General features: G+C 39.0%; 2 protein-coding genes across 2 annotated transcripts in view; both read left to right on the top strand.

The window, feature by feature from the left end:
* LOC114474355 (lissencephaly-1 homolog) overlaps positions 1-1,841 on the top strand; it is a 32,293-nt gene extending 30,452 nt beyond the window's left edge. Inside the window, exon 11 of the mRNA XM_028464607.1 lies at positions 165-1,841. Coding sequence (XP_028320408.1) covers positions 165-238 — 74 coding nt within the window. The 3' untranslated portion in view covers positions 239-1,841. The remainder of the gene's footprint in view (positions 1-164) is intronic.
* Positions 1,842-4,644: 2,803 nt separating this feature from the next.
* On the top strand, positions 4,645-27,868 carry mettl16 (methyltransferase 16, N6-methyladenosine). The gene is given in 10 exon segments (XM_028465498.1): positions 4,645-4,795; positions 4,997-5,134; positions 13,971-14,158; positions 15,889-16,029; positions 16,198-16,313; positions 16,504-16,646; positions 18,284-18,353; positions 19,903-19,992; positions 24,915-25,088; positions 26,825-27,868. Coding segments are annotated over 9 exon segments (1,635 nt in total). The 5' UTR covers positions 4,645-4,795; positions 4,997-5,006; the 3' UTR covers positions 27,410-27,868.
* The last annotated feature ends 10 nt before the right edge of the window (positions 27,869-27,878 follow it).

The raw sequence follows: 27,878 nt of genomic DNA, 5'->3' as shown, positions 1-27,878 counted from the left end.
AAGTTCCTGTTAATACTTTGTTGGCATGGACTAAAGCCTCACCTCCTCATCTTTTATTGTGATACTTGTTCTTAAAACTTCCGCTTAACTTTCTTTATCGTTGTCATTGTGCCTCATCTGTTTTGTCATCTAACGTCTTTACTTTGTTTCCTTTTGTCGCCCAGATTTCCACAAGGCGGCTCCTTTCGTGGCCACTGGCAGCGTAGATCAAACGGTAAAGGTGTGGGAGTGTCGCTGATTCAGACCTCGGAGGATCGGACCACCACCCTTAATTTACCAAGAAGCCCCTTTGGATTCCATGCCCCCCCACCGATGCTTTTTATCCCGCTGTCCCTCCTGCCTCGCCTAACCCCCCCGCACACATCTTTATCGCCTCCAGCTACATTCACCTCAAGCCATTTCCACAGCGCTCTCTGGTCCAATAACTTTTGTTCTTTTTCTGTGTAAATTATTCCTGGTTGTAGATCGAGCTATTAAATGTTACACAAAAAAAGTATTCTTGCATGGTAATCCAAAACTGTATACTGTAAATTTACATACCGTTTGTCTAGAAGTACCATAGGTTTAACACATGGCTGACCGTGTGTCACGCAGCCTTACCCACCAGCTGAGAGCAGACAAATTTTGACTGTGTGAACCGTAGGGCACTAAAAACTGGTAATTTAAAAAATGACGATGTCTTTTTGTGTAAGATTTATTTTTGTCTATTTTTTTAATTTAGGATATTTTTCTTTCTCTGTTCTTTCTCTCTTTCACTGTCGTAGTCTGTCGGTGCCTAGCTTGGTGAGACGTTTGAAAGATAAAGCAAGCGATGCAAACTCAACCTGTGTGTTGCGTCATTTCGGGCTTTGTAATTGAAATAATCTGTAGCTTTATAACGTCACCTCTCAAGTGTGCATACTGTTGATCTCCATGTGGGACTAGGCTACATTTTCATGGCTGTAAATATGAATGTTTCCAACTGTTGTCCCCTGGACCTTGGGGCCTGAAGAAGGCTGTGTGTTAGCGTCGTGGTCAAACAGGAAGTAAACTATCCTGTTTAATCAATGAAATGGCTTTGTGAGTAGGAAACCTGTTGAAGCAGAAGTTACACTTGTCTAATCCACAAAGATGGTGGCAGTGTCTCACTTATCGATGACGTTTCCTAACCTTGCATGTTGGAAGAGACAGTCTGCTTGCTCACCTCACTCAGTTTGGTGTTCATAAGTAAAGTGGAAGGTGCTCTACTGTCCCATGGCTCTTCTGAAGAGGAACAAAAAGACCCAACAACGAGTCGAAGGAAGTCCACGGTTTGATGCTTGGGATGTGCAATGATCTTTAATTATTATGAATAGAAGAGTCATTCATCTAATATTCCATTTAAAAGTCCTCAAATGTTAATGACTGTGTGGTTTGGCAGGATATACTGTATATTCCTGTACTAAATGCTTAGCTGCAGCAGTGTGAGGATTAGTGAGGAAAGGCCAGGAGCAGCACAGATCTGCTGCTTTATTTTTCACTTTTTTCTGAAATGGAGGATGACACTGCAGCCTCAGGATCTGTTATCTGCAGACAAACAAACTTGGACCCCTTCCCTGCATCTCCTGAGTGGCTTTTCCTTAAAGCTGCGTCGTTTGGTCCGTTTGAAGCTAAAAAAACTGTAAAGATGAAAACATTTTTTTTCTATTGGAAAGCCTGGAAAACCCAAGTGATAAAAACAATGCACATCCCTGTTTTCACACAAAATGTGGTTGTTTGGCGATCAGAGGTGACAATGTTGATAATTGCGTAACAATATACTTTTTTGATTAGCCTTGTCATTCCAATGCAGTTCTTGGCTAATAAAGAAACCCACTGCTTGACTCATTTTCTTATATTTAGCTTGTCTGCCAAGTACTTATCTTTTCTGTATGTACCACATGTGGCTCACCATGCACTTTAATGTACCCTATTGATGTGGCACTGCTGCATGGTAACCTGTATCCAGAGGTAGAGCTGTCCAAACAGTTTCCCATAGACATTTAAAACCAATTTGTGTACCTAATGCTAGTTGTCTGTGAAAAGTCCTTTTTTCCTAGCTAAAAGCAGTTTCAGCTCACTGGTTCCACTGTGTAAACAAACATTTTTTTATACCTTTTATAGCTCAAGAAAATCAATGAAAAGCTAATTGCAACAGCAAACCTAATTCTTTTAAAACAAATGTGTATACTTGTATCCATGAATCTTGGTTACATCAGCCTTTGAAGAAAATGTATTAGTTTTTATCCCACTGGAAGCGGCGGCAATCATATTTGTGTTAGTTGCCAAGCAACAACACTGCTGACATATTTTAAAAATGTCTATTTGTAAATTTAAAATGATTAATCTATGACTTAACAAAATTGTAGGTGTGGGTGTCAGTATACCACGTAACTGCAGGCAATCCCATTAATACTCTAGTAATTGGTTTCCAGTAAATAAGACCTCCTGGAAATGTTTTAAACAACCTTAATGTTTTACAGTATCCTGCAGTTCCCATCAATCTTTATTTTTCTTCTCTCGTGTCCATTTCCATGTCTTTGCTGCCACCTCATTCATGTTTTTTGACCAGTTTACCATAGGCATAAGTGGGGCTTAAAATTCCTAAATATTTTAAAAATGATTCCAGGTTACAAAAGCAGAGCATAAACTTAATTAAGTCATGAGACTTGGATAAATTATGACACATCATCAGAAATAGTAGTGTGAAATATCAATGTAACAGTAAAATATATTTTTAAAGGACTTAAGACCCTTTTGAAACAAGAACTGTTTTATTATTGATGACAATATTGTTTCCATAGCTACAGTAAAGTGGAACCTTGTAAAAGTGTTGTTTCAAGACCACACTATCCGAGACCAAGGCTTGCCCGAGACCAGAATGCACCAAGACCAAGAGAAGACCAAGACTTTCGGGAGCCGAGACCATAAACATTTTTTTTTTTCAATTTAAAAAAATCTATAAATAAATAAAATTATGGCAAGGTTCAACAGTTAAAAAACATTCTCTCTTTAATTTCAGTTTATTTTAAATACATTTGACGGACAAAAAAAGGTGCCTGCAAAAAATTAACTAAACTAATAAAACTACTGCTACTGATAAATTCACAATTATTCTACATATTTGAAAACAATATTTTTATGTCAGCTGAATGTACAGCAAGTGTTTAAAAGTATTTCTGCCAAGAAATAATGATTTTTGATTCTGATTCTTTGAGTTTTGCAGGTCAACAGGTCACAGATTTCACAAGATATTTTTTTAGTTTGAAAAAGCCTTTACACAGGTTATTTTTATTAATTCACTTAGTTGATATATTTTAATTTGGTTGCTGTAATATAACTAGGATATTCAATTAACAAAGGTTTCCAACTGTAACTGTAAAAGTGAAACTTTCTGAAATAAAACTACAAACAAGTTGTCATCAGTCTAAAAAACATAGAGCTACAGGTAGATGTGAAACTAAATAAAACAAACTCAAACCCTGGAACAGTCATGTGACAAATCAATCAATAGTTCTTCTTGAGAATTATTATTATTCTGGATACAGTGGAAACAGAAACTAAAAAATAATTATATTGTGAACCTGTTTATATTGTGGGGAACATATTATATACATAAATGTAATTGGAGTCTAAAGACACAAAAAAAACACCACTTTAAAAAGAAAATAGACTAATATGAGACCTCTTTACAGTTATTTGGCTCGTTCTGTGCTAGTGCAACTCTGCGGCGATGACGCGCTGGTGACGACATAAACCAAGATGGCGGCGGCCCGGACTACAGCCGTTATTATGTTATAAAGCCTTAAAAGACATGGATATAATGAAAAGAGTGGATGGACAGAGGCATAAATATGCAGACTTTCACACGGACACACACTTAAATTTGGGCTGTGTAGACTTCCAGTTTGATGTTTTAAAAAAACTTATGCAAAGTCCATGCAAAGATGGAATATTTTTTTTGAAGAATGTCATATAAGAAGGACATGATTTTGGTTAAATTTTCCACTGTCATGAATTGTCAGTCTCTGTTTTTGTCGTCCATTTGCAGAGTGGGGCTTTCTGCACTTTAAATATGAAACATTGGTCCTATTTCTTATTGTTTATTTTATATTCAGTTGAATAAGTTAAGGACAGAGTATACTGGTAAGTATGCCCAGAGTTGGTCAAATAAAAGCATGGATATTTTTCTTTTCTTTTTTCGCTTTACAAAATGTTTGTCTTGTATTGTTATCATCAGCCCAGTATCGTATATTGTCTCATGAACTTTGAATATCGTTCCATCCTTACTAGTTTATTATTGGCTATTAGAGGTCATAAGGAGGTCCTACGCAGAATTATGGTAAATTGTGATGCTATTTAAAAAAAAAATATATATTTTTTTTTTTAAATAAAAATTGCCTCGAAAGTTTTTCTAAGTTTACAGTTTTCGGTTTATAGTTCAATAGGCTTTGGAGTTTGTGTTCGTTTTTTTTTTTAAACATTTTTTTTAAAACTTTGAATAAATTAAAATAGAAAGTTGTATTTTTTTTTTTTTATATCATCTTTATTTTTTTTACTGTGAAATAATTTTGTGTTATACTGTTTTCCCCCCACCGCCTAACTTTGATGTTTCCATGGTAACCGTGTCAGTGACGTCATCACGTTATCACGTGGAGGGTGGACGTTCAGGAAGAGAGCGGCGGAAACTAGAGGAACGTGTGAGCAACGTGATTGTTTCTGTGTTGATTTCACCGCTTTTAATAAGTGTAAAAAGTCTGTCCTGCTCGGTTTATAACGACCACAGCAGCGGGTTAAGGTAAGCACAGATATAAAATGTGCCCCATGTCAGGTGTAGAGTTAGCTTACTGTTAGCAACTTGGTTGTTTTTCATTTGGATTTGAAGAGTTGGTCAATCTGAGGTGTTTATATTCTGTTCTGTTTAGTGTGTCTGCCTGTGGACAGTTTATTTGCTCTCCTACTAAACATTGGTGTGTTGTTTTTATGTCTCTGTGCTCAGGTCTGTGGTAATGGCTCTCAATAAATCCATGCATCCGAGGAACCGTTACAAAGACAAACCTCCAGACTTTGCTTACCTGGCCTCCAAGTACCCGGACTTTCAGCAGCATGTGAGCACCAGTCTGGCAGGCAGACCTGTGTGAGTTATTAGGACCTGTGTACATTAGCTTTCTACACAAACAATATATTAGGGGTGTGTATTGCGTGGCATCTGGCGCTACCTAGGTCACGATACGATGTATCCAGATATTAAAGTATTAAAAAATAACATACAATCTGCCAGTGGCTTTTAAACCAACTTTAACTTTCGTGCAACTTAACTGAGGTATATGCCTAGAACAACAAATAAATGCAGAAAGTTAGTACATTCTTTTTAGATTTTATTGAACAAACACAAGCTGGTCAACATGCCCAAGTTTCAGTGCACTTCTTTGTGCAGTTACAATGTCTCCTGCAGTGGAAAAGACTTTCCTGGTTAAATAAAGGTAATAGAAAAAAAAATAAAATACCGTATATATTTTATTTTATTTTATTAAATAAAAAATAAATTGAAAATTGATTTTCTTTAACACCCCGACAATATATCCAACAAAACACATGATTATGTTCTTTTTGAAGTAGTGCATATTAGTATGTATTTAAATGAAACTCAATTAATTGGCGATCATTTAAATTATTAAGCACTTGTCTAAAACATCACAAATTATAAAAAGAGTAAAAAATTACAAAATAAACTATTGTAATGAAAATAATATTGATCATGTAATGATAGGCATCAACCAAAAAAAATCTCAAATATAAAGACAACAGAAAAAGTGAAAGAAAAATGAATCCCCAAAATGAGAAAAAAGTGATCTCTCCTTCCTCCTCACAAACTATAGAGAAAGCTCAGACTCTTTTTTTTTTTTTTTTTTACTGCTGGAGTTTTAAAATAACTATGCTATAAATAGATTTATGATATACATTAGCTTTGTTTAAATACATCACTTTATCCAACGGAAAAGCGGTCATGATGTGATTATTTGGGGTATTGTACATCAATCACCATGTGTTTGCCCTCTGTTCTTTTCTATTGATGCAGTTTTGAAGCAAAAGCAATAAAAGTCGCACAGTAACAATTGGTGGAAGAAATAATGAAGATGTGATGAAATGGCAGCTCACATTTTCACAGATTGATCCTCTTTAATTTGCATTTTGCCTTAGAATCACCACACCTGCACTACTGTGTGATGATGAATATTTGGGTGTGGGATGTTTTTTTTTTGTGGCCGTTCTCTGTGCGAGTTCATTGTAAAATCTGTGTAGACGTCTGAGCAGCTGTTGAACATGAGCGTGTTACGTCTTTGTGTCAGTCTGTGATAGATGGACAGATGACAACAGTGGGCCGGGAATGTTTTGCTTATTCCTTCAGTGTGAAAGGTGAGAAAGCCACAACATGTTAGTGTAGGGGAATTTTGCGACTAATGCAAAAACTAAGATTAAAAACCACAATCGGACATTGAAAAGTTAAACTGGCATGACAACCTGCTAACTCTGTTTGTGTGATGTTGTATGGCGTCTTTTTTCTTGTTCAACGTTGTTTTATTTTTAATTTTTTACATCATTTAAAATTCAGTATGCAAATAGTTAGTGTGTCCCACACGTCAACCAGGAGTACAGGTAGCGAGTCTCGCACACGCCCTCATAACACACAAAGTATTTATAATAAAAAATATCCCAAATTAGTAAAATAAAAAAAATTTAAATTGAACAATATTTATAAAAAAAAATAAACAAAACGACAAAAGAAATGCACAAAAATATACAAAGGCTAAAAAAAAACACACAAAATGACTCCAAAAAACATACATTACAAAAATTACACCAAATAACTACAAAAATATGAAAATGAGTCAAAATACACTAAAACTAAATATTTAGACACAAAATTACAACAGAAATGCACAAAACTACACTAAAAAAGATGCAAAATGATTCCAGAATCACACTACAATGGCAACAAAAAACAATAATTATACAAAAGATACACAAAAACACAACAGAAATACACAAAATAACTCTAAAAAACATACATTACATAAAAATACAACAAATATAAAAACGAGTAAAAAACAACAAACACATTTATCATGCACATGTCCCATAGAATTAAACCAGGGAAATTGCACATGTTATTTTACTTCGCACCTGCAAATAAACCCTTCATAACAGTACAGAGTACAGTGTATGTACACCTCTTTGTACATCCAACCTTCAAACACATACTCATTTGGCCATAATTTACTACTCTACTTAAACTCCCACTATATGAATACATACTTCTGACAGGCAGTGTACTAGTTAAGTAAATACCCAAATAGAGAAGTGTCTTCCCAAAGAAAATAAGTTCCTTGTCCCTGATTTTTTTTTAATCACTATCTCTTCGTAAGGATAATTAGGTAGTATATAGTCTTAACCTGGGGAAAATGAAGACAGATTAAATAGGGTATCAAGGCACCCATTCATACATTTTCTCATCCGATCATGTGCTTAAAAAGGATTTATGCTCTTTCTGCTTAACCTTCCCACTAAAAGGTCTCTCTACTCATTGTTTCTTTCTCTTCAAACACACTTACTGTGAAGAAGAGCAGTGACAAAAAAAACCTTAGCTTTATGCAGTCATTAAGTAAAAAGTCTCTTTCAGGCTGTTGCTGGTCATCACTTTGTTCAGTATGTCCAGGATTTGTGTCTCATGTTGTGTGTGGCAGCAGATTTAGGTTTTTGCCGTTGACAGAAATGTTGGCTCCACTTTCCCATCATGCCTTCGCTCCATCAGTCGAGGGATTAGTGTGGTTTTTGTATTTTTCAATGAACACATCTGCTGGATTTTGAAGCATTTAAGTAGGGAGTTGGGGGATGAGAGTAATCTTGGGGAGACACTCACTGAGTCCTTCAGGGAGATAACGACTCATCATTTATGGACCGTCGGTGGGGAGGACTGATAGCAGCCGTCAGAAAAAGAAGCTCCTGTAGAGAGGCAGCGACAGCAGAAACTTGGTCATTTTTTACTGGAATTGAAGTAAGGATCTGCTAAACCCTTCGAGGGAGGGGCTTGTTCAAATCAAGCTAATAGAAAGGAAAGGGATCAGTTGGATGGATGTTATTAAAAATGCATCAGCTCTGGGCTGTGAAACTGAAGTCCATTATATTCTCCTTCTTAAGTGAAGAAGGGAATAAATGGAGTCTTTCAATTTAGAATGGCCTCTTCCTTTATTTATTTATAAAATGATGCATATGATAAAAGTCTGGTATAATGTTTTTAAAGAAGCATTTTCATTGTCACTAGACTGGATTTGTGGTCATTTTCTCTATTTTCCAGGAAGAGCTTAGGCAACATTTAAGACATGGACTTCAAACAGTTCATGCCCTTTACATGCCACAATCTAATGTTTTTTATGTCATTTAGGCAGCTCTGGTCTACATGCAATATGAATTAAAACAACATTATTTTAATTATCTTCATTTGAGAAGTTTTGTGAAAATAAAATAATGCTAACAGGTAGGGCTGCTCGATTATAGAAAAAATGATCATCACGATTATTTTAGTCAAAATTGAAATCACGATTATTGTACAAAAAAACATGAAACATATTCTTTAAACATAAATAAAATCCTTCAAACACTAAAATCAAGTATGTTCAGTTTTGCACAAAACATAACATTCCCTGCACGTGATGTGTCTTTGCTCTAGGTCTTAATCATCAAACCCAGTGTTCCCATATCAGAGAAATTGATTTGCTACTTGTTTACCAAGCATTTTTGCTGCCATGTTTAAAGACCACTAGCAACAACTTTCCTCGTGTTGGCCTGCAGGCTAGCTTTGGCTTTGAGAGGGGCGGGGCAGAGGGGAGGAGCTTGCATGTGCATGGATTAAACAACTCAAAGTTAGTATAAATAAAGTGTGGTCCAAGCTTTATTAATTGTAGATGTCCGATACAGTGGGTCTGTTTTATTTAGTGAAAAAACATACGTATGTAAAAATAAATAAAAAATAACAATTGTCTTTTTTCGATTGTTATTTTTGTAATCGTTGGGTGTAACTATCAAAATCTTAATCGAATTTCGATTATTTGAGCAGCCCTATTAACAGGCCTGCACAGACTTCTCTAGTAAAAATGATAAGAAATAATTGTTTGAGGAAAGGTTAAAAATAGTCATTGAGAAGATCAACTCCAAAAAGATCAAACTGGATCCCAAAGTCTTTCTGTTAGCAATATGTCCAGAAAAACATATTTACTTACAATAAATGCACATTCATGGACCATAGTCTGTTGTCTGCAAAACCCTTTCATTAGTATAAAAATAACACACATTCAGAGAGCCAAACATGTATTTGAAATAAAATGGACACCCTTCATTGATTGTTACCAACCCAAGTTTGCACTTCCCAAAGTTCATGTTCTAGAATTTCATTTTAAATAATTTTGAGTTAGTATAGGCCAACTGACTTTGATTTTCTTTATTTTTTTTTTTTATTAAATAGCCTCATTTGTTTTAGAGAAGTATTCATTGTATCTGTTTCATTGCATTTTTTTTTAGTTGTTCATCCATTTGTTGAGATACAGCCATTAAAAACTATTTCTGATAAAGCTCATTTTTTGGTGATTAACTTCATTAGAAACATTATGGAAAAAATAAGACGGATGGGATTTAACAATCAACATTCATATGTGTTGAACGTGAAGCCTTAATGTTTCTGAAGAATATAAACCAAGATCAAATCATCACAGTGATGCAGTATTTTATTTATTGGTTAAAGATGTGTAGGGGGAGGGGGGCTTTAACTCACCTATGTTGATTGAGCTGATGCTTGCAATCTCAAGCTGTTCTTATGAGAACTCAGCATTAGCACAAAAAACAGAAAAATCTCCTGACATGAGAGAAGCTGCTGCTGCTGCTAATCAGCACAAACTCATTCCCAGCACACTCAGAGGAAGGAGATGCACCTCGAAGGTCACCTCTCTGTGGAAGCAGATTGAAACTACGTGTGTTTTCATGCTGATCGTGCAGTGCAGCATTACTCTCCTCATCCTCCTCTTTACTCTTCATCATTCAGCTTTTTAAACTTTTTCTCAGTCCTCACCCGTACCTGCTCTATGGACTGTACAGACTCAGCCAGTCCTGATCACCAGGTTAACCCTGTGCAGGTGTTGCTAATAACAGTGCATTGTACTCCTGGATCAGTTTGTTTTTTCTCTGGTTTGTCCCAAGCTGTGCTCCGTCCAACGCGCTGACGACGTAAACGCATCAGTGAACCTACGCGGCAGCAGAGGCGTAAATTGCGGGCACGCTCCCGCTCTCTCTGGCATCAGCCATTGCTCCAGCGTGGCCGGATTTGCGTGCTCTCCTCATCTGTTCAGTAGGTGGGGTTGCCATGGAGATGTGGCGCTGCTGATGGGAGTGATCGGCCTGCTTCACACACACAGACAGGCTAAAAATAGAGGGCAGACCTCCACTCTGAATATTGATCCTTATCTAACGATGCCTCTGAGGAGAAGTGGAAGAAAATCCAAGCTCTGCACTTGAAAAGAACGACTTTCATTTTGGGAATGTGCCGACTATATGCTGATCAATCACTTCTCCCTCATTAGCCCAAATCCTCCCTGAAGCTTGGCCCAATTTTTAAAGTGCAAATGACTCTGCAGGTTTTTTGCTTTTCCGCTGTGCTGTCGTGGGTCCATGAAGGTGGCATTTCTGTGAGAGGTTAGCAGCTGTTAAAGCCACACCATTAACCTTATGTTCATTATGTGAAGAGACGCTGAGTAAGATTGATGTGGGCCTGTAGGAGCAAATTGCTTCTTATTTGGGGTCATTTATCTTTGTTATCTCTTTGGACCAGAAACAAAAAAAAATTGATCTCATCAGTAACAAACAATCACCACCTGTATTTACGGTCCTGTTGATAGATAATCCTCTACAATAACAGCATCTTTAATACATTTATGTTTCCTGACAGCCGCTCTGGTAATAGATTTTCTGCTATATACAACACTTCCTGTTTTTATAAACAGCTTTTTTCACACTTGCTTTTTAAACATATGCACATCTTTTTAGTGACCAGATGAACTTTAACACTTTAACACAAATTCAACATTGCTGAGAAAACTTATAGGCTTTGGACCTTATGGAAATGACGGCAATAAACAATAACTACTAAGGATCTGTCAGCTTACCGTTAATAATATTAATGGCTGTTTCATTACAGATTTTTGCAAAATAAAAGCGATATTTCTAAATGTCGACAAAGTATAATTGTGCTTTGAACAACCTCTGTATAACACTCCGTATTCCTTTGTTGTTTCACGTTTAATGTGGCAGTAATCATTTAAAGTACAATGTTTAAAGAAATGTCCCGGTCTTCTGTTTACACGTACTGCGCCATGTTTTCTCGGAGCGAAGTGGTCATGTGACCAGGTGCGTCATGTTCTGTGACGTGTATTTGTGGAAAAAAATTTAATCTCGAAACATCTGAAATTCCTCCTCATGAAAGCGTAAAAACGTTTTAGCGATATTTCAGTTTTCATTACCATTTTTTATTGCACTATTTATTTTTTGCACATTTCCAAGGGTAAAGGAAACACAGCTGCTGTCTCCATCCTTGGCCCATGGTGACTAGGGGTGGGGAACCTCTGGGTACCTCATGATACGATACAACACTCACGATAACGATTCTCACGATATGACGATACTGTGATTATCGATATATTGGTCATAAATTAATCTATGACATAAAAAAAAAAGATGTCAACATACCAATGTAAACTAATAAGTATCTCCAATAGTGCTTTCTGTAAACAAAATATAGGGTCTTTCTTACCAGTGATACCATTGTCGTGCAATATTCCAGTAAACAATATATTGGTTCCTTCAATAAACAGTGACAAAATTTCTGTGAAGACGTACCTGCACATTTTAGTGAAAAAGCAGAAAAGGTTTTGAAAGAAAAAAAAAATCGATACTTAGCGGGAGCATATTGATAATCGATCGTGCAGATAAAGATCGTGATATATCGCCGTATCGAGATATTGTCACTCCTAATGGTGACTATGGGAGTAAAAGAAACAAATGTTTAGCTGAGTTTACATGACTATTGAATCAGACAACTGCCTGGTAATTATCAGATATTTGTAATGAATTGATCAATTGCTTTGACGTGCACTTGCACAGCTAAGCATGTCTATAATCATGCTTATGATTAACTGCTATACATTTGTCTGAATGAGGCAGCCAATAGGCCTGCAATTGATGTTATCTGCTGATGCCGTGCTACATTTTCCTGCCATGAGGAGATAAGGATGGACGGGAACTACTGTTCATTATAAGCCACTAAGTGATGTGTTTGACGACAGCGGCTGAAATGGGAAAGCTCAGCTTCTACAATTTAGTGTAAATTGTTTGCAGACACTGTTGAAGAAACCGATTCAAGATGAGTTATACCTTCTGACATTGTACTCGAACCTGCTAGAAAAAAGTACACAAAGGATGAGAATGCTGTGGTCATGAAAGGATTGATGTAGTCAATAGTGAACGCAGTGAATGTATTTCTTTTGTTAGGAGCCTACATCAAACCTGAGGCGCCAGACGACCACATCTCCAGGATGTGTCTAATTGCGCCTGCCGAGGTGCGAAAGCTCTGAGCGCAGTCCTAATTATACCAATCTCGCCCACACGATTTGTCTGCCGTGCCCGTGCCTGCTTGTGTGACAGCTGAAATCATTAGGTTTGTCGCGGGGTAAAGACGGGAGATCCATGTGGGGGGGCGATAAATGGGGAAACAAAAGTGGGAGGTCTGAGCTGATTTGAAAACTCATTGTCATCAGGAGGATGTTAATTTAACAGGCTACTTATCTTTTTATTGTCCTTCAGGTTTTTTTTTTCCATTTTGTAGCTGCTATCTTCTGGTGTGTTAAGGATATTCAGATCATATTAAAAAAAAAATTGGCTTCGTGCTTTAGGTTTTGACACTTTATTAATGTGTTGTACTGTAAGATGGGAGCAATATGTCCATGTCTGTCCTCATTTAGACACAAAGAACATGTGTGTGAACTAAGTAATGTGAAGCTGTGCAGCAGAGGCAGGTAAATGAAGTGCGGTATCAAAGAGCTGAGCGATAAATTGCTGTCAGGTGGCTGAGGTTGTTTAACAAGAGCGTCAACTAGTCACTGGAAAGCAGCCTTCATGGGAAATCCTCCATCAATACAAGCTGGTTCATGTAGCCTGATCAGCATCTCAAATATGCCACAACTGCAAAGTTCAGGAATGCATTTTAATATTTTCTCAACTGTTTAAAGTCACAGCTTACTGAAGTCTATCTGAGTTTACTTGTAGCACACATTAAGTGGGTCGCCAATGTGTCATTCTCATACACATACATTCATTTGGACAGTCCAAATATATATGTATATATATATATATATATATATATATTTAGGTAGTTGCAGGAAACTAGAAGAAAACCCATTTCTACACAGGAAAGACATGTAAACTCTTCTCATGAAAACCTGGGTCTGTCGAACCTACACTTTACATGGATTACATTACACACTTTACAGGAACGAGCCACTCATTCCCTAGAACTGGTTATTTTTGCAGGAAACTAAAGTGTCTGGAGAAAAACCAAAGCAGCTCAGGGAGAACATGCCAACTAAAATTTGTCAGCCTAGAACAAAAGAAGATATTTTTTAAATTGCAACAGAAAACCACAAATACAGCAGTTCAATGAAACTCGACTATCAAAACAATAAGTAGGAGAACAACATGCCAAAGTTCATGTTGTTGGACCTTCACCTGTGATACGAAGTTGCTTGCTTTGAATAAGCTTATCTTGTGATATTACTGTACCTAATTCATTGTAGTTGTCCTATTTTAGTTAAATGTTATCAGTTGTCTGTGCATGGAAAATATGTCAGAATTTCTCACTTGTTTGTGTTTTCTAGCGTTAACTTCAAAGAACCTGAGGCGGTGCGAGCTCTGACCTGCACACTCCTGAGGGAGGACTTTGGTTTGAACATTGAGATCCCCCTCTAGCGCCTCATCCCCACCGTCCCACTCCGCCTCAACTATATTCACTGGGTGGAGGACCTCATTGATGGCCAGAAGCAGCCCCGCAGAGGCATTGACATCGGTACTAACTCCTCTCTTAGTGTCTTGTTCATAGTTCATTAACACAGACGAAATTGTACATTTGAATTTTGATTTCAAGGATGTGTTTTTTTATCAAAGTCTGAGTGGTGCTGAAGTCCGGTCCTTGAGAGCCCTTATTAGAGTTTAGATGAGGCCCAAGAAATCCAACCTGACTCGATCCGGGCCCGCGGGCATGAAGCCAGACCGAGCCCGATCCGAGCCCGACCCATTAACTTAAATTGTAGGCCCGAGCCTGAAGCAAACCCGACTACGTAATGACGTGACTCGAGCCGTTATCACAGTTTTACAGGCTTTAATGGAGGTCGTAGTCACACGCCAAAAATAAACAATCAAACACACAAAGAACCATTTTACACAGTCATACACTCACTACCGTGGGAACAGAATTGTTTACTAGTCTTTTCCCTGGTTACGCCTGCCCTTTCCCCAGCCTCCCAGCCAATCAACACTCAGAACACATGTAAACAAAGACACACATTGGCAGAGAAAGCTGCACGTACCCATGATGCCTTCTCTGCCATGGGAAATCTCAGCATCAGTTAAGCACTGAATACACACAAGTGGAACATAACCAGAACATAGAACCCAGTCCGTTACAGCATTGCAGACCAGACCGGGCGGCCTGGGCAACAAGTGTAGAATGAGCAATATCAGCAAATAATATTCAGTGAATGTGAACACTGAACAACAAAATGCCGTCAATATCCCGTCCCACTACTAGCAGAAATCACTTTAGAAATGATACCAGAACAATATAGAAGTGTTTTGTGTTTAGTAAAAAATAATATTAATGTAATAAAAAAATTGAAGCCCGGCCTGACTGCTGAACTCTAGCCCTTATATAGCAGGTTTTCGATGTCTCCCTGCTACAGCACAGCTGAATTTAATGATTCAGAAAGCCTGATAACAAGTCTTTATGATCAGGTGAGATGGACCAGGATAGAACAGGTCTTGGTCTTTAATACTTCTTTTTTAAATTCCTAAATATCTTGTACTTTTGTTTTTTCATTTTTATAGGTTCTGACTTAACGATAAATTCATTAAATCATTTCATCAATGTCATTTTGAGTCCACTGACCTCCATTAGTGTCAGTTGGTCTATTGAATCTGTGGTAATTTACTCAGCAGTGCCCCCCTCTTTCTTTTGTATAATCGCTCAACATTAATTTTAAATGTTGGGATAAAGTTAGCTGTGCGTACAATAATCCAATCGCTCAGAAATTTTCATTTAAATTGCAGAAAATATTTTCTAGAGCTTGTCTTTGTCTTTAAATGTAAATGTTTATTCAACCAAATCGAAGTTGTTGCTCAGTTATTCCCACCGTCCCTGATGTGCATTATGTAAAGCCCCTTTATGCATGTCTTTTCTTGCTTTAATTCTTTTTTGAGTAACTTTACGTACAGCTAAGTGTGATCTTAGATTGGGTTTGGTGACCCTGGACCTTTCTGTAGTCAGACTGTTTGCTCTTTGATGGATCACTTGAAAGCATCACTGTTGACCATCGATGCATCTCTGTCTAAATTTGGCTGCTTTTTATGGTTGGATGATTTAATAAGAGCTGCTGGAGCTGACGGTTATTGGGCTCATTATGGCCACTAAGTTCACGTTAACTCGTTACAAGCACATCACACTCTTCATTTCTGTGTTATTGAAAGACGACTGTGATCAATCATATTGTTGAACAGCAAAGTGATTGTGTTTTGCCTCAGGCACAGGGGCGTCATGCATTTACCCCCTGCTGGGTGCCTCAATGAACGGCTGGTACTTCCTCGCCACTGAGGTCGACGACATCTGCTTTGACTACGCCACGAAAAACGTGGAGCAGAACAACCTGTCGGACCTTGTCAAAGGTAAGTGTGAGGCACTGATTCTGATTCATTAAAGGAAACCAGGACGAGGCACCAGAACAGACACATTAGAATACATTTTATTTACACATACATTAGTAGAGAAATGTGTTTTCCACTTGTAACATGAGGTATCTAGCTGGTTTCATCTGAGTAATTTTATGTCCCTAGTTGTCAAGGTACCTCAAAAAACTCTACTAATGGACGCCCTGAAGGAAGAGACTGAGATCGTGTATGACTTCTGCATGTGCAACCCTCCTTTTTTTGCCAACCAGCTTGAAGCTAAGGTAAAGGTTTTCCTGAATGTTTGGGTACAGCCCTTTTAACGGTTAGAGCAGGATTTGATTGATTGCGTGTAAATGCAACTTTTTATCACCAGCAACAGGAAGTGGAGCATGAAAACCAGTTTATGTGCAGGAGCTAACAGGCTCCCAATAGGATTCTGTTCTAATATTTGTCTGTCTTTCTGCTCTCCAGGGGGTGAATTCCAGGAACTCTCGGCGACCTCCTCCCAGCTCTGTGAACACAGGTGGGGTGACGGAGATTATGGCGGAGGGCGGCGAGCTGGAGTTTGTCAAGCGGATCATTCATGACAGCCTGCAGCTAAAGAAACGTCTGAGGTTAGAAAAATTGGAGCTTTAGTTTGATTTCAATTTTAATAATTCAGGGCTACACAATTTGATGTTTATAAGGCAATGGACAAAGCAGAAGCAACTGTTTAGCTGCACATTGATGCATCTAGTGGGTGTGCATCTGGGAGCCCACAGGGAACAGCTGTGGGTGGGTGTCAGTCTCTTTACCCTCCCCTGTTACCAGGACTGTCACCAGGGCAGCAGAGTGAGACCTGGGCTCAGAATAGTGCTAATAAAACTGATTAGGCAAGGCACACCTGCTCAGACCCATGCTGTGTGTGTGTGTGCTGTGTCAGTGTAAAAACAAACGCCCTGAGACAGTACTATGTTAACAACTGCATGCAGTGAGCGGGAAAAGTAAGAACCGCATCATTTAAAACGCATTAGAGGCCTTAGTCAAACCAAGCAGAGCCAGCTGTCACTCCCAAACGCATGCTGGGACATCAAAGCTACAAGGGATCCATGGAAACACCACCACCTTGACTGGTCCTCTGAGACCCATTATCACCACCGTGCTCCTCTTTCCTTTTTTCACACTAAGTGCTGTCAGATAGAGGCGAGACCAAAATTCAACCAACCACCCACAATTCATGTTGATTGAGTAAATACCTGTAATTCATTCAGCCGTTGATATGAAAAGTATCCAATCTGATAATGGGACTTTAATTACATACTTGTGCTTGAGAAATGTGAAGGGGAGGGGTTGAATATTAAAGCTGTTGCAGCTGCATCAGCTTTGGGAGTGTCAAAAAGTGCAGATGGAGAATTTCTCTCCTCTGTGCACAAAAGTGAACATCTGCGATTATTAGAGCTGCTCAATATTTCATGGTGTCGACTGGGGTTGACATGTTGCACTGCCCATCCCCCGACCCCCCACCTCCAATGGGCATCTTCCTACCTCCCAAACCTGATGTACTTGTTACCAACTGGCAGTAAAAGAGCTTAGCTTTAATGGCAGCCTCCTGTGGTTTTTTACAATTTACTACAAAGTGACTGAAGATAAATGTTCAGACAAAAATGAAGAAAAATTAAATTTTATAGACTTTAAAAAAATACATATATTTTATTGTTTTTTAATTCTAGTAATTTTATTTGGATTAAAATTCAGCTTGAAAGAGATGTCCTCCCTTTGATATTTTATGTTCAAACAACTCCATTTTATCAATTGGTTGGGTAGGGTGCCTGGAAGCCAATTTAACATGGTTGAAAACAAAGCACAGATTTACAGTATGTGTCTGTCTCTTACACGAATCTCACAGCATTATGCACTATTGTTTATTTGAATAAAGGTTAACATGTTTTGGTGCAGTGGTGAAAATGCAAAAAAATATATAATTCTCTTCTTAAATGTCAGTTGCTCACTCTGCAAGATCAGTAAAATTGATCCCTTGCTTTGTCTGATCTCTGTCCTGCCCAGCAGGACTTGGATTGATCATGTCTAACGTCCTGTCCCTAATTCACAGCACCTATTAATGATTGGATTCTGCCCGACTTTCCTCTGCTGCTTCACCTCACACAGCCAAATGTTTTTTGCTCTCACCTTTAGTCCTATGAGGCGTCTGTTGTTTTGACCAAACTCAACTGTGCTGCACACTGCTTGTTTACGTGGTTTGTTGTTTCTGCAGGTGGTACAGCTGCATGTTGGGGAAAAAGTGCAGCCTGGCTCCTTTGAAAGAGGAACTGAGAAAGCAAGGAGTGAGTAATTAGTGAAAGCTACTGTAGAACAAAGACAAACACACTAATGGGTACAAAAAACAGCCAGTGTTTGATCTGCTGTGTTCATCATGCAGGACTGAGCTCCTCAAACCAACACTCAGCCATGTGTGCATGTTAGCTTAGCAATATGGCAGCTGAGTAGCATCACAAATGAGCCATGAAGGAGCTGATTTCTGTCAGGAGTGGATGAGTGAGTCACACGACACTGTAGCGTCATGCATTAGTGTGATTAGCCGAACTAATAACCCAGCACATGACTCCTGACTGCTGCGGCCCTTTGGTCCAGAGCCAGTCTCTCCCCTCCTTCACCCTCAACACCTGCCAGCCCTCAAACTTCCTCCAGAGGGTCCAGGCAGCCATCGCTGCTCATCACAGTGAGTGCTGCCCTGGCGAACATCCAGCAGGAAGACAGGTGTCTCCTATAAAAGTGTGTTTGTAAAAACATATAATGCTCATTGTTGAAGTAATGGTGTAGTCATTATTGCGCATTCATCTTTGCAACCCTTAGATTTGGTCTAACCTTTGCAAAAACTTAAAGCAGAAATTAAAGTCTGGAAAACAGCCCCAATAATGCAGTGATCAGTCCATGGTGTATGACAGATAGGAATTATTCAGATTATTAAATTCCAAGATGGTTGTTAATTCAAACCGTAGTCTAAAGGTCCTCTACATCAAGCAGCTAAACACTGGAATTCTGACATTTTTGGAACGTCACTGTATCTGATGTTGTAGAGGTGCATGAATAATCCGATTTTCTGCTCAATCTCTATTGATGTAATTCAAGATTTAGTTTTTTGTCCATGTGATCTTTGCCGTCAGTCGGGTGAGTTATTTAGTTTGAGGACGACACGCACCACAAGCTAAGTTATAACTGCACTTAGGGTTGATGTTTCTACCAAATGTACTGATGGTTCCTTTAATTTCAAGTGGATTCACGCACACTCAAATCCATGTGACCTCTCATTTATGTATATTTTTTGAAATGCTTTTGTTTTTGTTTTTCCCTCGTGATTATTTTTTTTATTGATTTCTAAACAGACCTGCATCTCAGCTCAAACATTAAGTGGTGAGATTGACCACTTTAAAATGTACTATTTTAACAAAAGACTAACCCTAGAGGTAAGAGTGAATTACAAATTTACTTAAAACCAGTAGAACATGATTGTAAACATTAAAATCCTTATTTATTTTTAGAGGTTGTCTGCATAACTGTCTGAAATTGGATTTAACACTGGAGTTGCTGGTTCATTGCCTGAGTTGCAATATTTTCCCCTGTTGCCACTAACAGTCAATATAGCTCTGTTAACATCAAACATATCAAAATTGTCCATCACATCTAGAGTGTGAAATGACTAAAGAAGCTAAATGGTAAAAACATATAAACATCATCATCAACTGTAGAATTTTAGGATAAATTATTTATATGTGTATTTACTCTGTGCACATGCACTATGATCAGATGTTAGAATGCTGTTATCAATGGTAAATATTTGCACTCGTTATCCAATCATTACACTTTTTCTTGTAGGTGCGAAAGGTGACCCACACTGAGTTCTGTCAGGGACGCACTATGCGGTGGGCGCTGGCCTGGAGTTTCTACGACGAAGTGATCGTACCGGTAAGTTTCCACCATCACACGTGCAGCAGAGTGTCTTGTGCTGTTAGATCTGCAGAATAACTGCCACACAGGACCAAGTCTCTGCAGGAGAGTGTCTGATCTCTTCCTTCCTGCTGCTCTGCTTTCTAAACACTCCTCCTTAATAATGTACCACCTCGGCTCCGCTTCGTCCTGATTCCCTCTCTGCCAGGCCCTCCATTATAAGCACTCCCTCATTCCGCAAGGGAGACGTCTGTGTGATTTCTATCATGTTGTAACCAGGCAACAGCTTCCAGGGCAGGACAGTGGGCTCAGGCTAAACCCTGTACATGCCTGGACATGGACAGACTTGTGGATCAACAGAACCAGGCGTGTAAAAGGACAGAAATAGTGATGTGTGGCTCAGAGACTCAGAGGCTGCAGGACTGCTTCTGGTCTTCAGTTTTGACGTTTTCCGCGTAAAAGCATCTGAGCAGAATGATTGGCCTACATTTCTCTGCCCCTCACCCTTTGCTTCCTCTACATTCATGCACATCTACTGTCATTTACACACACGCACACCCCCCGAGCATGTGTGTGTGCCTGTGTGTTTGTGTGCACAATCATCCAACAGAATTTTCTGCTTGTGTGACCCTCCACATGGTTGGCTTCCTAATTCTGCCTGCACGCATGTTCCGACAGTGCTGTGTTTACGTGCATGTGTATCAGCTGCTCATTAATGTTAGATATAGTTAGAATCTACCAGATGTGACACGTGTGTAACTCTCTCTGACCTGCTTGACCCATTTATTACCAGGCAAGCTACACACTGCCATTTTAAGGATCGTACCAACACAGCTTCAAATAACTTTATAATGGTTGAGTTTATATAAATGCTGCTTTTAGATTTAATGAGAACGGTTACATGAATGCAGTACAATTGGAAACCAGTCTGTGAAAATCACAGAATTATTAAATTCTACTTTCTTCAGTATTATGAGTTAGTTTGGCTCTACCGTTTAGGAAAAAGTGAAAGGTGTCGACCCTCAAATTTGGAAATGCCACGTTTAGAATAAAACAACTTCACAACCAATAATATTCTGTTTTTCCATCTTAAGTCTCCTATCATTTTGTAGGTGATAGAGAAATAAGTCTTCTAAATCACTGTCTGAATGGAGTGAGGATAATGTGTCAGCCTGAATTAGATGTAGCACCTGTACATTCTTTATGCCCTTTACATCCATACACGCGTTTAATTGCTTGTAACTGGAGGGTTGATGATTCGATTCCATTGTGGGGCATCACTGTGGGACAGTCTTTTAAAGGGCTGGTATAATGAAAAAAATGACTTTAATGGTTTTGCTACAGTGATATACATCCCTTTAGCCTCATTCAGAGGGCCACAGTTGAAAAAGTTGCGCAAACTCCTCCTCCGGACAATCCTGGCTCCTCCTACCCTATATAAGAATGTGAGCTCCTCCCTCTCAAACTACCTCACAGGTAAAACGAACACTGCAGTTTAACATAGTATATACATTATACTTTATTTTAAAGCTACATACTCGAAATGTGTTCTCTGCATTTAACCCTTCCCTGAGGAGCAGTGGGCAGCCACGGTGTAGCAGTTAAAATCAGTTCCATTTTTCTATCCGTTATACTTCCTCGTATCACCTTTGTAATGATCTGACGTGTTTGTGACCCAATGCGATGCAGCGGTTTGACAAAATAGTCTATCACCTTGAATAGACTATCCTGTAATAAGTAGTGGTGAGGAGGAGAATAAAGCAACGTAGCAGCTCTGGTGAGTAGTTGAAGCAGCTAAAACAGCTGATTGACTCCGCTGCTGCTGCTGCGTCATACACTCAATGAAACAGTGTTTGTCTGACTCACAATCACAATAGCCGCTTAAATAGCCATGTGTTTTACTGTAATGTGCAGTTTTTTGGCTGAAAACAATAACAGTGTGTGGTTAGCAAAAGAAAACCGCTTTGGTGATCACTGATCTCCTTCGCAAGAGTGAGGCATGAAGTCAGCATCTACAGACACACCTACTCATGAATATGCATATGCAGGGCCCGAAACAGCCCATTTTTAGAACTGCTCAGAAAGACACTTTTCAGAGGGCTAAAACTCTGAAAAACAGGCGAGTTTGTGAAAATAAACTCCAAATACTGTGTTGTTGGGTTTCTTAAAACAAATGGAGATTGATAAAAAAAAAAAAAAAAAAATAGCATAATACCGTCGACGTGTTATCATTGCTGTGTGCTACACAAAGGAGGAGTTTGGTTGAGGCCGTGGGTTAACTTTGGGCGATATCATTAATGATTATGCAAAACAAGTGTATGAGGTTGAAGTGAAGCGAGCAGAGTAAATCATTGAGTAAGTATATTAACCTTCATTTTCCACTCCATAAGTGTAGCTGAAAGATGTGCTAAACACGGTTTCAAGTCAAAACAGGTTTTATCTTTAAGGTTTTACTTAAATGTCCTGCAGGGACTGAGCAAATTCACAGTTCGTTACAATCTAATGAAATGACCAAGGAGGGAAACTAAGTGGTAACAAATCATGGATGTGGAGTGTGTAAACAGATAAACATCTTGTATAAGAAATGAGGCCTCTAAGATAGCAGACATGGAGCTAAACAATCAGAATGGGACACAGTGGTCAGGATTTACTGCACCAGTGCTGAACACAGATCAGTCACATGCTACACCACCCATCACATCATGTGAACCCTCAGCTGCTAAAAAGGAGGGGGATGTCCAGATCATAAAAGCAGTGAGAATAAAGGAATCGAGAGCGAGAGAGAAAAACCATGTTGGCTGAATGTTGAGCCCTCAGGTCTGTTGTTACTCAGAAAGGCCTCAGGGCAGCAGGAGAAGTCATGAAAAACCACAGTCCACATGGGAGCAGAGACGGCCTCACAACTCCATCAATGTTTGCCTGGTAGCAAAAAAAAAAAAGCATTTTTTTTTCTGCTTGTGTAGAGATTTGAGGATGTGATTGACATTGAACTAAAACAAAGAGGGGGATGCTGATTTTATAAGGTAGACATCCACTCACTGAGTGCATGTACCTTTGTACATGCTTGCGTGCCTGTGTGTGTGAAATAGCCGGTAGGTAAGAGTGGGTAAGTGGGATTAATAATGGAGTGAGAGAGTAGCGGAGGAGGTGAAAATGTGTTTTTTTTTTTTTTTTTTGTCTGTATCTACATGTTTGTTTTAGTGCAATATTCTGCTTCTTGTATGCTTTGTAGAAGAAGACATGTTCACGCTGATGGATTTTATTGATTTTCTTTCCCTCGTACAATGAGCTTCGGGGCTCACGGTGCATGAAGAGGGAGGGGGGAGAGATGTCTGAACAAACAATAAAGAAATAAAAGAAGCTCCAACAAGCAGCAGGGGGAGGAAATGCCAATTGTCTGTGCTTTAATTAAAGGTGGCCATCTCCTCTAAATGCGCTTCCATAAGCAGCATAAATGTATAGAAAGATCATTAGCTGATGGAGGCTCGAGATCTGTTGATGTAGAAGAATCTATTCAGGACTTACTGAAATGTTTTCATTATTGAGGCAGAAACATGAACAAAGTACATAATTGAATCTTGTCGTGCAAATAAATACAGAGACTTGACTCCAAAAGAGTGGAGCAGTGTGAAGGTCAGTCTGCTCCTTCTGCTGTTAGTAGGTCAGTCGGCCATGCTGTCTGCTACGTCACTGCTGCTGCAGACCCCCGTGGTTTCCACACTTTGTCTCAGCCTGCAGTGATTTGTCTGTGCACGCCTGCTGCTGCTGCTGCTGCTGCGGTGGGCGTGTCACAGTCGACTGCTGCAGAGTGTCATTGTCCACACGTGCTTCACTAATGACCCCCACCACCTAGGCTGACATTAGAAGGATTAAACAGGTGGATTTACTGCAGCCTCACACAGTTGAAGATGAGTGCCATCTTGTGGTTTATTAGTTTTCAAATCCTCATTCTGATATACTTGGTAGTACTCATGACAATCACATTTTGGGTTTTCTGAGCAAGCAGCAGGATGTTTGGAGTAAAACCGTCTATCTATCGAATCTGAAGACTGACAATTTAGGAGTCTTTTTGCTTTGGTCTTTGAGTTGAACAAATGTATTTCTCTCAGTTTACATTTTAAGTATTTTGTCAAATGACATATGAAGAAATCTGCTTTTGAATGACAATTATTGAAGTGCTTTTTAGAACAAGTATCCTTTATTTTTATGACATTATCAGTAGCTAAATACAGAAACTTAGATATTTAAATGGTTTGGTATTTATAAAATAAAGCCTAAAAGATGGCTCAGAGGGTTAGTTGAACTGAAGTTATGCTAGCGGTTCATGTTAGGGAGACAGATATTTCATCATGAGGTGATTTGGCCACGTTTTAAACCTTCAGGTTCAGAAATTTAAAAAAAACAGTGAAAAATAAGAAAAAAAATTTAAGATATAAGAATAAAAAATAAAAAAAAATTCTAATTGTGGAAAAGCTTCAAAAGCGTATATAATTATTTAACATGGCTCAGACTAAATAAATGCTGCCCTCTTCTGGCAGCGTTTTGCTATCAATAGTATTTTTAGGTTTTTATTTAAAGCTCGCTGCCACTCACTGATGTAGACGTCTGGACATGCAGACGGTCCAAGTTCTCACCTTGCAACAGCTGTTTGAACCCATGTTGCTGTGCTGTCTAGTGAGGCCACAAAATACACAAAACAAACTGTCTAGAAAAGAAAAGAAAAAATAAAGCGTGTAAGTTTGCAACTACTGTAAATTTAAACTATAATCGACAGAATCTGATTAGAGGTAATGTGATGATATTAGAGCTTCTTAGTCTTTATTTCGACTGGGACAGTTACTGCTGCCGGTTCTCCTGGACCTACAGATAGTTATCTTTTAGCTCTAGTCCACTAAACTACTTTCTTCTTTAGCATCACTTCACTTTTCTCTCTGTTCCAGTCCCCTCCCAGTAAGAAGCGTAAACTGGAGAAGGCTCGGAAACCGCTGTCATTCACTGTTCCAGAGGCAGGAGTGAAGGAGCTTCAGGCCAAAGCGTCTGCTGAGGGTGGCAGCCACAGAAGCCCTGTAGATAGCATCACTGAGCTGTTGGAGAACACCCTTTCTGAGCTGAAGGTAAAATATTTGAGTTCCTGAAACAAGCTGTTACTTATCTGTCGTTGTGTGGAAGTTTACAAGTACTTGCAATCTTGTCAACACTAAAGAGAAAAGGCTTTTTGTAGAAGTTGTTTAACTTCATTGATGCACAGCAGAGCAGACTGGTAGCGGCTGCTACAGTGTACAGCCTAGGAGTTTGGCTGCTTTCACACAATCGGATAGTCCTGAACCTGGGCCGAATGGGAGGAGAACAGCTGATTATTTTATCACCTTAATTTGGCCCAATTTGTATTCACAGCAACAGGTTCTGGTTCGCTCCAAAATTACAGGAAAAACTCTATTAGTTGCATTATAATTGAGAACGTACAGTGTGGATGTGATTTCTAGCAAGAAACAGCAGAAAGAACAACAAGGCTCAGCGGTAGAGTGGGTCGTCCAGTAACCGAAGGGTTGGGGGTTCAAATCCCACTCTATCCAAGTCATTGTTGTCGTGTCCTTGGGCAAGGCACTTTACCCACATTGGCTCGTATGTATTGTACATGAATGTTGCTGGTGGTCAGAGGGGCTGTAGGTGTTAAATGGCAGCCACGCCTATGTCAGTATGCCCCAGGGCAGCCGTGGCTACATTGTAGCTTACCACCACTGGTATGACTGACATAAGTTGCTGGTGTGAATGAATAATGATTTCTGTAACGCGCTTTGAGTCTCGTCGAAAAAAGCGCTGTATAAATGTAAGTCATGAATATTATTATTCATTATTATTCATTATTAGGCAACGCTCAGGGAAAACGTACCTCCATGGTCTGCCCTAAATATGTTAAATCCTTCATTTCATCGACTTCATGTTGCTGGAATTATTCTTTTTTTTTTTTTTTTTTTTCAATTATTGAATTATTTAAAAAGAAACTGAACTTGGTGGAATTATTAAGCGGAAGTCAAGGAAACATCAGAGCGATCAGCAGATGCCTCTGAAAAAGACTGGCAGGTGACAGTCAAAAAATGTCAGAAGTTCATCAAAGTAAATTTAAAAAAAAAAAAATTGGTCTGAATAAATGAAACCTTAATATATTAGGCTAAAACCTTGTTGTTCTGCTGAGTTTCCTCAAACATACAGACATTTTTAATGTGAACTGAAGTGCTTAGCTTGGTCACAATAAATCAATGTAAATTAGTTTTCGTGACGGTTAATATTTTGAGGATTTTTCAAATGTCAGGCCGAGGGTTTTCAAGTACGGGCACGTTATGTTTTATTTTGTTATTCATTTTTTAACCTGCGATGCAGCTGTCAGCCCGATCTCTGTCAGAGGTGTGAATTTGACTGGAAATGCTCAGTGTCCAGCCAAAACAAAGAAGAATTTTCTCACCTGATCTGCTCTATCTTTCATATACCTGTTCACATTGGCCCAAATGAAGCAGATGTTCTGGGCTAATTAGTTTTGGAATGTGAACTCACCCTTCAAACCTGTGATAATGGCTTTCAGATCGACATTTTTAACCCTTTTGAATGCTGCACTAAGATTTTCCAACCACAACGGAAAGGCACTTATTGGATAATACAGAGAAATGGACTCAAATAAGATATGATAGACCTTTATTCATCCCATAGTGGGAACATTTGGTTTGTTACAGCAGCGAGATGAAGAAAAGAAAATGGCCCTTCACACATTGGGAATAAATAAATAAAACAAAATCAGGGAATCATGATTTATTAATGGTCTTCTGTTCAGATTACTTATGTACATGTTTCTCTGTAGGTGCAACACAAACGTCTTCCCTGCCAGAAGCAGGATCGCAGCCTCTTTCTGACAGCTGTGGAGAACACCTGGATCCACGGGCGACAGAAAAAAAGGGAACAGACTCGTCAGTTACGTGAGCTTCCCAGAGCGTCACACTGTGGTGGATGGACTTCCCAATCCATGATGGATGCTGCTACTGCTGCTGCTATTCCAGGTTCATCCCAGTCCTCCCAGAATAAGCTCAGTGCCAGTTCACACTGCGATGACCAGGATAAAAACACAGAGATTAAGTCTGAGAGTGTTGAAGCACCACAGGATGGTGGTGAGGAACCAAAAGGTGTTTCAATAAGTGTTGAGTGTGAAGAAATTGACAGAGAAACTGAACCAGAGGAAACATCTCAAGCAGCGAGTGAGGCGACACCTAAACCTCCAGAGCGTCCCATCACTCCAGAACAGTTTTTATTCAAGTGTCTGCTGAACGTGCTGATAGAGGAGGGGGGCGTGCTGGTGGAGATGCACTGGGTGGAGGGACACAATAAAGACCTGATGAACCAGCTGCGCACATATCTCAGCAACACACTTTTAAAGTCTGTCTCAAAGTAAGACTGGGTTTATCTTTTTACATTTTGCAACCCAAAAAAATATTTTTTTACATTTTGGTTACTTTTGATTATATTTTTAGACCTGTTTACAGTTTTAGACTTTTAGTTCAGTCCTTCCTGTGCCTTGACAGTCTTTTGTTCATGTGGCTATGATTCTCACTCTTTCCTCCACAGAACTGAGTCAATAGCAGGAAAACAGGCCTAAACAAGCAGTGCACGAGTGAACTGTGAATAAATACTACCAATACATGGAATGTTCAGTCATGTGAAGCAAAGCATCGCCAGTAAAAACACTAATTATCTGTCATTTGATGGCGGATGAGAAAGTGTGCTTATAATAAAGAAAATATTGAGCTGAGTTACTGTAAAAAATAGCAATGTATGTAAATTGTGTTTTTTACACTCATGTATTTCATTTCTATTCAAATACACCAGCAAATAAATACATCATTCTAATTGGTTTATTGTGT

This window comes from Gouania willdenowi, chromosome 13, assembly GCF_900634775.1.
Source record: "Gouania willdenowi chromosome 13, fGouWil2.1, whole genome shotgun sequence".
NCBI classification, from domain to species: Eukaryota; Metazoa; Chordata; class Actinopteri; order Blenniiformes; family Gobiesocidae; genus Gouania; species Gouania willdenowi.
This window is presented reverse-complemented; position numbering and strand designations above follow the sequence as displayed.